At 47.1% G+C, this 11878-nt stretch overlaps 1 protein-coding gene across 1 annotated transcript; it reads left to right on the forward strand.

Moving 5' to 3' along the window:
• Positions 1–8763: 8763 nt before the first annotated feature.
• LOC143975873 (posterior protein-like) lies at positions 8764–11241 on the forward strand. The gene has a single exon (XM_077478425.1). It carries the CDS (start codon positions 8764–8766, stop codon positions 10216–10218), a length of 1455 nt encoding a protein of 484 aa, XP_077334551.1. The 3' UTR covers positions 10219–11241.
• Positions 11242–11878: the final 637 nt, after the last annotated feature.

An 11878-nucleotide genomic window follows, 5' to 3' on the forward strand; every position in this document is an offset into this window, starting at 1 on the left:
GCCATTTTTTCTCACGGAAGGTGATTCCGGCTCTCTACCGGCATGTGGAAGGCAATGTCCTTGCCTCGCTGGACAGGGCGGTCAGCGGTAAGGTGTATATTACCGCTGACTCATGGTCCAGCAGGCATGGACAGGGACGTTACCTGTCTTTCACGGCCCATTGGGTCACTCTTCTGGCAGCTGGGAAGGATGCAGGACAAGGTGCAGTAGTGTTGGAGGTTGTTCCGCCACCACGCCTCCAAAATGCTACTATTGGTTGTGACACACCTCTCTCCTCCACCCCCTCCTCTTCTTCTTCCTCCATGGCCTCTTCCAGTGCTCTGTCCTCAGAACCAGCGGTGCTCCGTAGGCGTTCCAGGGGCCACACAAGTACGCAGGCAAAACGATGCCATGCCGTGCTTGCGCTGGTTTGTTTGGGGGACAGGAGTCACACTGGGGCGGATGTTTTGTCAGCTCTGCAGGGGCAGGCCGAGAGGTGGTTGACGCCATGCCAGCTTAAGCCAGGAATGGTGGTTTGCGACAATGGTACCAACCTCCTCTGTGCCCTCCGTCAGGGACAACTGACCCATGTGCCCTGTGTAGCTCACGTCCTTAACCTGGTGGTGCAGCGATTCTTGGGCAGGTACCCAGGCTTACAGGATGTCCTGAAGCAGGCCAGGGAAGTCTGTGTGCATTTCCGCCGATCATTTAATGCCTGTGCTCGGCTGGCTGAGCTCCAAAAGGAGTTGAACCTGCCCAAGAACCGCCTTATATGTGACATGCCCACCAGGTGGAACTCAACGTTGGCCATGCTGCAGCGGCTGCACACGCAGCAGAGGGCCATCAATGAGTACCTGTGCGACTACGGCACCAGGGCAGGGTCAGGGGAGCTCGGTTTTTTCTCACCAAGCCAGTGGGGCATGATCAGGGATGCATGCACTGTCCTGTGACCGTTTGAGGAGGCCACAAGGATGGTGAGCAGTGACAGTGCATGCATCAGTGACACTGTACCTCTTGTCCACCTCTTGGAGCATACGCTGCGTGGAATAATGGACAGGGCACTTGAGGCAGAACAGAGGCAGGAAGAGGAGGACTTCCTTGCCTCTCAAGGCCCCCTTTATCCAGACAGTGTTCCTGCTGTGCCACCCATCACACAGGAAGAGGATGAGGAGGAGGAAAGGAGGAGGAGGATGATTGTGTCAGCATGGAGGTGGAGGCTGGCACTCAGCATCAGCAGCAGCAGCAGCAGTCTTGTAGGGATGATTTACAGTCCCAAGAAACACGTGGACTTGTACATGGCTGGGAGGAGGTAGCTGCGGATCATGTTGTCCTTAGTGACCCAGAGGACTCCGGACCGAATGCCTCAGCTAACCTACGCTGCATGGCCTCCCTGATCCTGCAAAGCCTGCGGAAGGATCCTCGTATTCTTCGGATCAAGGAGAGGGACCATTACTGGCTGGCCACTCTCCTTGATCCACGGTACAAGGGTAAGGTTGCCGACCTTATCTTGCCATCGCAGAGGGAGCAGAGGATGAGACATCTCCAGGAGGCCTTGCAGAAAGGTCTGTGCAACGCGTTCCCAGAGACTGGGAGGTTACAAACTCCTGGTCCTGGACAACGTGTTGCTGAGGCATCGGTCAGAAGGAGCGGTGGAGAAGGTGGCCGTCTGACTGATGCTATCAGACAATTTTTTAGTCCGCAGCCCCAAGGTATGATCGGTTCCAGCAACCATCACCAGCGTCTGATTTACATGGTGCAGGAATACCTAGGGGCAAGGTCAGACTTGGACACCTTTCCCACCGAAAATCCTCTGGCTTACTGGGTCTTGAGGATGGATCACTGGCCAGAGCTTTCACAGTATGCAATTGAGCTACTGGCCTGTCCTGCATCCAGCGTTCTTTCGGAAGGCACCTTCAGTGCTGCTGGTGGCTTTGTTACCGATCACAGGGTGCGCCTGTCCACCGAATCAGTTGATCGACTGACCTTCATCAAGATGAATCAGTCTTGGATCACCCACAGCTACCAAGCACCTGAAGCTGATGTAACCGAATAATTTTTTTTTAAATATCACATCCCTTCAAGACTGCCTATGCTGATGCTGAGTGACTGTCCTGTTATGTTGATTGTCTATCCTCTTCCTCCTCCGCTGATATGTTGGAAGAACATTTCTGGCTCTGGGTGATGCCATCAGCCCAATTTTTCTGCCCCTGTTTAACAGGGGCGTTTAATTACAATTTTTGATGCAATGCTTTGCAGCAGGGCTAATTCCTGCAATAAAAATAGAGTATATGGGAGAGGTTGCAGTGTGGTGGCACCAGCACCAGTGCCTAAGGCCCAATTTTTCTGCCCCTGTTTAACAGGGGCGTTTAATTACAATTTTTGATGCAATGCTTTGCAGCAGGGCTAATTCCTGCAATAAAAATAGAGTGTATGGGAGAGGTTGCAGTGTGGTGGCACCAGCACCAGTGCCTAAGGCCCAATTTTTCTGCCCCTGTTTAACAGGGGCGTTTAAATACAATTTTTGATGCAATGCTTTGCAGCAGGGCTAATTCCTGCAATAAAAATAGAGTGTATGGGAGAGGTTGCAGTGTGGTGGCACCAGCACCAGTGCCTAAGGCCCAATTTTTCTGCCCCTGTTTAACAGGGGCATTTAATTACAATTTTTGATGCAATGCTTTGCAGCAGGGCTAATTCCTGCAATAAAACTAGAGTATATGGGAGAGGTTGCAGTGTCGTGGCACCAGCACCAGTGCCTAAGGCCCAATTTTTCTGCCCCTGTTTAACAGGGGCGTTTAATTACAATTTTTTATGCAATGCTTTGCAGCAGGGCTAATTCCTGCAATAAAACTAGAGTATCTGGGAGAGGTTGCAGTGTCGTGGCACCAGCACCAGTGCCTAAGGCCCAATTTTTCTGCCCCTGTTTAACAGGGACATGTAATTACAATTCTTGATATAATATTTCACAGGAGGGCCCGTTCCTGTGCCCACCCAGAGTAACTGTGAGGACTTATAGTGTTGTGGCACCAGCACCACAACCACCAAAGGTAAATTTTTCTACCACTGTTCAACAATGGCATGTAATTACAATTCTTGATATAATCGTTCACAGCAGGGCGCTCCAGCGCCCACCAAGAGTCACTTTCAGGGCTTACAATGTTGTGGCAAAACCAACACCTTGTTCCGCCATTTCTGCAGAGCATATAGGGCAGGCCCCTACTTTCAAACATCCAACTTACAAACATCCCCTACTTGCAAACGGAAGGAGACAACAGCAAGTGAGATGAAAAAAGATGTACGACAAAGCAAATTATACAGGGGTGATAACCCTTCCCTATGTTTTCCAAAAAGCTTAAAAATAGTTTTTTTGACTGGAGCTACACTTTAAAAATGTACCAGTTGAAAATTACAAACAGATTCAACTTAACACAACAAACCTACACAGTCCCTGTCTTGTTTGCACCGCCTGTATACAGCTGTTCTGAGTATATAGGGCCTGGGGGCCACACGCATTTCCTTTTTTTAATATGGGTACTGGGTTCCACTTAATATGCGTACAAGACCCAAAGGGGCTGGTAATGGGCAGGGAGGGCTACCCATGCCATTTTTCTGAATGATTTTCAACCATATTGCAGGAACCAGATATAACATTAAAACCGCAAGCAGTTTTAAATTATGTTATTTCCGTTTAATGTCATTTTGTGCAGGGACTGTTCTAAACATGGGAAACACGTGGCACTTCAAAGGCATACTACAGACACCCCCCATGCACCATATTTAAAGGAATATTTCACTTTTTTTTCACTTTAATCGTCATTAAAATCAGTGCTCCCGCCAAAACGGCCATTTTTAAAAACATTTTAGGCATTGACCCATGTCCCCTGGGGCAGGAGCCAGGTCCCCAAACCCTTTTTAGGACAGTATCTTGCATATTAGCCGTTAAAATTAGCACTTCTAATTTCGAACGTTCGAGTCCCATAGACTTCAATGGGGTTCTAAAGTTCGTACGAATTTGGGGTCCGTTCGAAAGTTCTGGTGCGAACCGAACCGGGGGTGTTCGGCTCATCCCTATTGGAGACCATAGTTCACCATAAACATGGACAATTTGGAAGCAGAATTCAAGGCACTGTTGTGAGCAAACTCTGCCCACGGTAATAGGTCTGACCTTTTGTTATGATGGTCAGAAATATAGCAATGTAGAAAATGCTCCAAGGACTGATTGGCTCGTTCTGCGGCCCTGTTAGACTGCAGGTAATATGCAGTGAAAAAGGCACAATTAATTTTCCTGCGCAAAAGGCTCGCCAGAACCGGGACACAAACTGACTACCCCTGTCTGAGACAATCACCTTGGGTATTGTTGATCTTTCGCCCATGTAAGCAAAAGATCTCCCTAGCAAAAATGGAAACCAGTTCCTTAGAAGTGGACAACTTCTTAAAATGGAATACAATGAGACATTTTTGAGAACCAGTCAACCACCATAAGGATATCTGTGTTGCCCTGGGAGTTGGGAAACTCCACAATGAAATCCATAGACAGGTGGGTCCAGAGCCTCTCACCAATGGGTATGGGTTGTAGGAGGCCCACTGGAAGATGTCGTAGAGTCTTACTTTGAGCACACACGGAACAGGCAGCTACAAAGGCAGTTACATCAGCACGTAGACTAGGCCATCAGAAATGTTATGAAATGGCCCAAAAGAGTTGATCCTTTCCAGGGTGGCCAGCAGCCGTGGGAAAATGGTAAGTCTGGAGCACGGCAGTACGGAGACTCTCTGGGACAAAGCAGTGGTCACAAGGTTTCTCAGGAGGAGCATGGACCTGAACCATAGCCAGAATACGATCAGGAGGAATCACAGGAAGAAGCGACTCCAACTTGGAAGTGGAAGAAAATTGTCATGACAAAGTGTCAGCCCTTACATTCTAGTATCAGGTAAGAATGAGACAATGTAATTGAAGCTTGACAAGAATAGAGCCCATCGCGCCCTTCTGGAAGAGAGGCATTTAGCCTCAAACAAGAATGTGAGATTCTTATGGTCAGTAAGAATGAGAACCGGCACAGTGGTACCTTCGAGGAGATGTCTCCATTCTTTCATGGCTAAAATGATCGCCAACAGCTCTCTGTCACCAATCTCATAATTGCACTCTGCAGGTGACAATTTCTTGGAAAAGTAGCCACAGGGATGCATAGTCTCAGAAGCATCAGCCTCAAGGATAAAAGGTAATTTAGGATCAGGATGTGCCAAAACAGGAGCAGAAACAGATGCAGCCTTGAGAATCTCAAAGGCCTTAATGGACTCCAGAGACCAACTCTGTGAGTTACCGTCCTCTCTGGTCATATCAGTCAGGGGCTTGACCAGAGACGAGAAGTTTCGAATAAACTTCAGATAATGGTTGGCAAAGCCCAGGAAACTCTGAAGGGACATAAACCCATGGGTCGGGGCCACTGTAGGACTGCCGAAAGTTTCTCTGGGTTCATCAAAAAACCAGCAGTGGAAATTACATAACCCAGGAACTTAACCTGTTTACGATGGAACTCGCACTTCTCCAGTTTACAATAGAGATTGTTTTCTCTTATGCCACGCACACACAATCGGACTTTTCAGCAGACTTGGTCCGCCGGACAATCCGCCGGACTTTGCAGCGGAGGTCCGCCGGACTTTCCGAGCGAGCGGGCTTGCACACACACGAACGGTCTTTCCAGCAGACTAGGTCAGACGGACTTCCCGTCGGACTTTTGGCGGAGGTCTGACGGACTTTCAAAATTAACAGACTTGCCCACACACGGACTAAAGTCTGTTCATTTTGAATGTGACTCTAGGTACGACGGGACTAGAGAAGGAAGTCAATCTCACCGCTTTCATCAGCAAGATTGACACCTTGAGAGCCCTGTCACCTGGTATGGATTTTAAGGGTAACCCCCGACGCCGGAAAAAACAGCGTGGGGGTACCCCCAAAATCCATACCAGACCCTTATCCAAGCACGCAGCCCAGCAGGTCAGGAAAGGTAGGGGGAACGAGCGAGCGCCTCCCCCCCGAACCGTACCAGGCCACATGCCCTCAACCTGGGGGGGTGGGTGCTTTGGGGAAGGAGGGTGCCCTGCGGCCCAACCACCCCAAAGCACCTTGTCCCCATGTTGATGAGGACAAGGGCCTCTTCCCGACAACCCTGGCAGTTTGGTTGTCGGGGTCTGCGGGCAGGGGGGCTTATCGGATTCAGGGAGCCCCTTTAATAAGGGGGTCCCCAGATACGGGCCCCCCCACCCCATCGTACACCTACCCATTCACCTGGGGGGGAAAAAGTGTCAATAAAAAAACACACTATACAGGTTTTTAAAGTAGTTTATCAGACAGCTCTGGGGTCTTCTTCCGACTTCTCCGCGCTTTCCGGTTCTTCTCGCCGGGCTCCTCCTCTATCTTTTGCTCTTTTGTTGCTCTTTTGCTAGCGGAGGAGCCCGGCTTTCTCCTTCATCGTTGCCATTGTCGCTTTCTTCTTTTTTTCCTTCTTCTGTTCTTTGATGTTGACACAACGCTCTCTCCTGCTGTAATGCCGTGGACGCGGTGAGCGACGACTTATATAGGCATAAGGGGCATGGTCACCGTATGACATCACCTGGTGTTGGGAAACATCACGTGGTAAAACAATTATGGACTGCCCCATAGGACCTGTTTCTGCACACGTTGAAAACACAACGTGGTAAGACACTTGTGTACTGTTCCATAAGAGATGTCTCTGGAGCGCTCGTTGGAAACAACCACGCGTTACACAAGCTAAGGACTGTGCCACAGGTACTGGTTCGGAAGCACATGTTGGGGAACCACACACGTTAAGACAGTTATGGACTGTTCAAAAGGAGCCGTGTCTGAAGAAGGGTGGTATGCGCCGTGTTTAGGCGCAAAGCGGCATATGTTGGAATCAGACAGGAATTATTGTTATACATCTACACAGCTGTTGGTACAGCCGAACCCAGCCATATGGTTGCCAGGCAGTTTCACACGTTTAAAAAACAAGGAATGTGACACAACTTGAATAGCAGAATGAGTTTCTATTCAGCCCACCTGGAATGTACGGAACTTCAAAGAGGATATGGCGCCGGCTTGTCTGCAAGAACAGAGGGACAGTTGGTGGGGCGTCCGAGATCAGGCCACGAGATAGCAATCCAGTCGGAGCAGTTGCAATTATGGGCAAACACTGCCCCCAGAGGCCAAGTATGGCAGGACTGGTAGCCTGGGGGAGGAGACGCCCCAGAGACGCTGATTGGTCTATGGGAAAGAGTAGGATGGGCTATGGGGTGTGGTATGGCTGAAGTATGTTTGACAAAAAGGGTTGTGACCTGAGCTCTGCCTCTTTATTCCATCAGAAGACCCAGTCACGAGGATCGATAAGTATAAGGCTTAGATTGCACTGTGATTGTATGCTATGTATTATTGTAACTTCTATTAATACCTTATGCACGCTGTATTATTCCCTTGGGAAATAAATAAGATTTAATTGACCTTAGACCGTGTATTGATTTCATAGCCAAGGGTGGTAGTAATTCTGATATTACCAATAACATGTGCTTAGCATATTGATTGATAGCTAAACTATAGGGACTAAACAAAGGAATACGTAACTGATAATAACAGCACTAGACTAAATTGATCAGTTACTTCATTTGGCACCCCAGAAGGCGTGTAGTACGTATTTTTACACAGAATCCACGAAAATCTAATGTATTTTTGTTTCTGAGTCCCTGTAAGTCGCGACGATCCTCAAAGACACCCAGAACTGAAAATCATCTCTAGTGTGGACAAGATTAGCGCTGGCTCGCGAATTCTGAAACCACGCTTGGATGAGCAGGAGGATTCTGGGAGATATTCCACTGGTAGAACGGACGCGTAAAACCTGGTGAGAATTGTGACTGATATATATATGTACATTATTGTTGTGTTTGCTGCAGAAACTGTAACCAGAGGGCAAATTGGCGCACTGGCGAGATAAGGGACTGATCATCCCTGGTTATGTGATATAACCGCAGATTGACAGGATAAATCATACAATTTTGAGGGAAAAGTGGAAATATCCACGTGATTGTGAAAAAGCGGTCTGTCCCAATAGAAATTCCCTATGACCTGCTATCGGGTAGAAGAGCATTGAATAAGAGTGTGTTCTCCTACAGAAATTCGTGGGTAAACGGATTTGTATTTGTTGTTGTTGTTTTTTTTTTGGAGTGGGACTACAGGTCAAAGCTAGCTTCTAAACAGCTTCCTCTATGTCTTTGGGTGCTTGGTATCTGATTGTTTAGTGTATTGCTAATGCACAGTGTTGGTTAGAGAGTGGCAGGAATTACCATACATCTTTGAGAAAAAAGTGGGGGAAGTATAGGTTTTTATTTCTACACACGTGAGAGTGGAATAGCTCTGGTCCAATAAAACCAAGGCATTGATTAAGAGTGTGCCTTGTGTCTTGTATGCTGTAGAACCACAAGGCACTGTAGATTTAAACGTTCGTATCAGTTTTTTTTTTTTTTTTTTTGAGTAGGGGGGGTTGTCCATTTGTTATCTGTTTTCTTTTGTCTAAGCAACTGGCTGAGCAATCTAGTGTGGATAGGCTAATTAGCATGTCAATGGATATCCTTGAAGAGTTTCTTGGGAAAAATGCTTGTATTCAATTCAACAGTATAGTAAAGGATGCTTTAACACACCAATTCAATGATCTATTGAAACAATGCAATACTCATAATGATGCCATAAAGGATAAAAAATCTTCAAAGAAGGGCAAGAAAAAGAGAATAGCCAATTCTGTACGCATGTTACTGAGAATGAAAGAAATTGCAGAACAGAAAGAGTTGGAGTGGTATAAGGATAGAACAGAGTTACTAGGAAAGATAGAAAATGCGAGTAGAGATATTGCAGCTATAGCGGATATTTGTGAATGTGAGGACCTGAGGAATGAGATTGAACAATTGGTGACTGAGAATAATGTATTGGAACAGGGGTTGGATGAATGGAAGGAAACATGTATGTTGAGAGAACAGTGTATCGCATCTTTAGAAAAGAAGGAGGCTGGGAATGTAAATGCGATAGAAATGCTTAGGGCAGAACTACAGGAATGTAAAAGTCAGCTAGCCCAAAAAGATCATACCATTGTGTCTTTGAGAGCACGGGCAATGGAGAACGTGTACACCCATTGCTGTGCTAACAAAGATGCACATTCCATTGTGACCCAGGATCAAAGAGAAGGAATACCGATCGAACAGCAACCAGTATGTTCGGCTGACAATGCTGAAGAGTCCCCGAATCAAAGTTCTTCTCTCTTCACTCCTGTGCCAGAAAGGACTGGACAAGGATTAGATATCATAAAAAGGGAGGGTAGCACCCAATCCACAACACTCTCCATACAAGATCGCACAAATTTGTGCCAGATTTTGGGAAAGTTTGACACTAGCGCTTCACCCATTAGTCTCTCGAACAGGCTGGAAGCGGTAGTGGCACAGTACATTTTGAACAATAGGGATGCATGCGCACTCCTCCGCGCATGGCTTCCATTGCAACTGTGTGAAAAACTGCAAACACCAGTCGGGAGTCATAGAGGTCTATCTCCCGAGTTAAACTCAAATTGGGGGAACTCGGCAGATAGAATGAGGGAAATGCAGCGCATAATGGGAGGAAGAGATACTAGGGGTTCAGACGCACTGGAAAATACAAAGTTTAGGAGGGGAGTTGATCCAATACTCTTTTGCAGTGAATACTTCTCCATTTATAAAGCCACCTACAATTGTCCTGATATGTCTCCTGATGACAATAGCTTTCTGTGTTCTATGGCTAATAAATGCACATGTATAGATTACCATACCAGAATTGCACTGAGGAACGCCACCTCGTATCAGACCTTTATAAACATATTAAGGGACTGGGTTCGGGAGACAGATCAAGACAATAGGCCCCATAAAAGAGTTGCGGAGATAGTTAAAAGCGAACCTAGAATGAGATTTGCAGGCAGGTGTTACAGATGTGGCAATACAGGCCATGTGATAAAGGACTGTAAACTGCCTAGGAGGAACATGGGTGAGAAGAAGCCTTGGCATAAGAGGGAACAGCAAAAACCTGGACCAGATAAGGTGGCGAAGGAGCCAAACGAGGCACCTGATGCTATAATATATGGTTCTCTTCGGGGGGAAGTACAGAGGATAGGGAAAAGGATTGAGGAAAACCACGAGGAGTATAAAATCCCTCCCCCAACCAATCCTTATTTTAAACCATAGGGATGTCAGGCCCCGGAGTTGTCCCTAATATGTCAGCTGGACAGGGACAAAAGCGGCAGACCACGTATCCGAGGGGCGATAGGGGGCCATCGCACAAATGTACTTTTGGATACAGGGGCAGCTGTCAGCATAACTAACATTGAACTTCAAAAGGATCCTGCGGGGAGGCAAATTTTCCTTAGAGGATTCGGGGGACAACTAGTACCCTCTGAGCAATCAATACCCGTAAACATAGAAATAAAGAGGTTATGTGTGGAACACAGTTTGTTTCTTTCCCCAACACATGAGGGCACTATTTTGGGCTCTGATGTCATGGGGGCACACGGACTGATTCTCGATCTATATAATTGGGTATTGTGGAAAGGGTCTAGATACAAAGGCAAGGTGCATACGGTCATAGACAGCGGTGAGGTTGCATCAGTTAAAACAAATGAAATCCTTGACCCGCAGGCAATACTGAAAACAGAGGACCAAATATTGGCTAAAATCTTGTGGCAACATAACAAAGTGTGGGCAACATCTAAAGCGCAATGTGGTAAGGTTTCAAACATGATTGTTAAAATTGAGGGCCCTGATCCGCCACCTCAGCGTCAGTACAAAATTCCACCCGAATCTATCCCATACATAGAGAGCACAGTGAGGAATTTATTGGCACAAAATGTAATTAAAGAATGCCAGTCTAAAACAAATGCAGCCCTCTGGCCAGTGAAGAAGGAGGGGGGGTGGAGGCCCACTGTAGATTTCCGTGCGCTAAACAGATGCACCCCATCTATTACAAATGTAGTTGCTAAGATGCCAGATATGATGACGGCACTGAAACCTTCAGCGAGGGTGTACTCATCAATTGATATATCAAATGGCTATTTTTCAATTCCCGTACATGAGGATAGCCAATACAAGCTAGCCTTTACATTTCAGGGAAAGCAGTATGCATTCTGTCGATTGGCCCAGGGGTTCAAATCCAGCTCTACATACTTCCACATCTGTATGGTGGATATTCTGAAGACATTTTCTGAGCCAGAATGCATCATTCAATATGTGGACGACGTCTTTCTTCAAACAGAGACAAAGGAGCAGCACTACGCTCTGCTGGAGGAACTCCTGACACTAATCGAGAATGCGGGTCTGAAGTTAAATCCCAAAAAGGCACAATTGATGAAGGATTCAGTGTGTTTCTTAGGTGTGATAGTTTCACAGGGGGGAAGGACTCCAGACCCGAACAAATGTGAAACTATCAGGAATCTACCAAGACCAATCACTAAAACTGCTTTGAGGCAGTTCCTGGGAATGGTTGGTTTCTGCAGGGACTTCATTGAAGGCTTTGCAGAAAAGGCAAGACCCCTGTATGAGTTTCTCAAAGGAGAAAAGAGGGAAACAGACCCCTTAGACTGGTTGGGAGAGCATGAACAAGCTTTCACCGAGCTAAAGGTGAGTCTGATGCAGGCCCCGGCTTTGAGCAATCCGAATGCCGATTTGCCCTTTGCACTACAAGTGTACGCCTCTGCTGTAGCAATAACAGCTGTGTTACTGCAGGAGAGGCAGGGTAAATGGGTACCTGTGGGATATTGGTCCAGAGTACTAAGCCCGGTAGAGAGGGGATTCGATGAATGTGTCAGGAACCTTTTGGCAGTGCATTGGTCGGTTCTCGCCACAGAACATG

Source organism: Lithobates pipiens, unplaced genomic scaffold, assembly GCF_037356315.1.
Source record: "Lithobates pipiens isolate NorthernLeopardFrog02 unplaced genomic scaffold, aLitPip1_a1.2 Scaffold_13, whole genome shotgun sequence".
In the NCBI taxonomy this organism is placed as follows: Eukaryota; Metazoa; Chordata; class Amphibia; order Anura; family Ranidae; genus Lithobates; species Lithobates pipiens.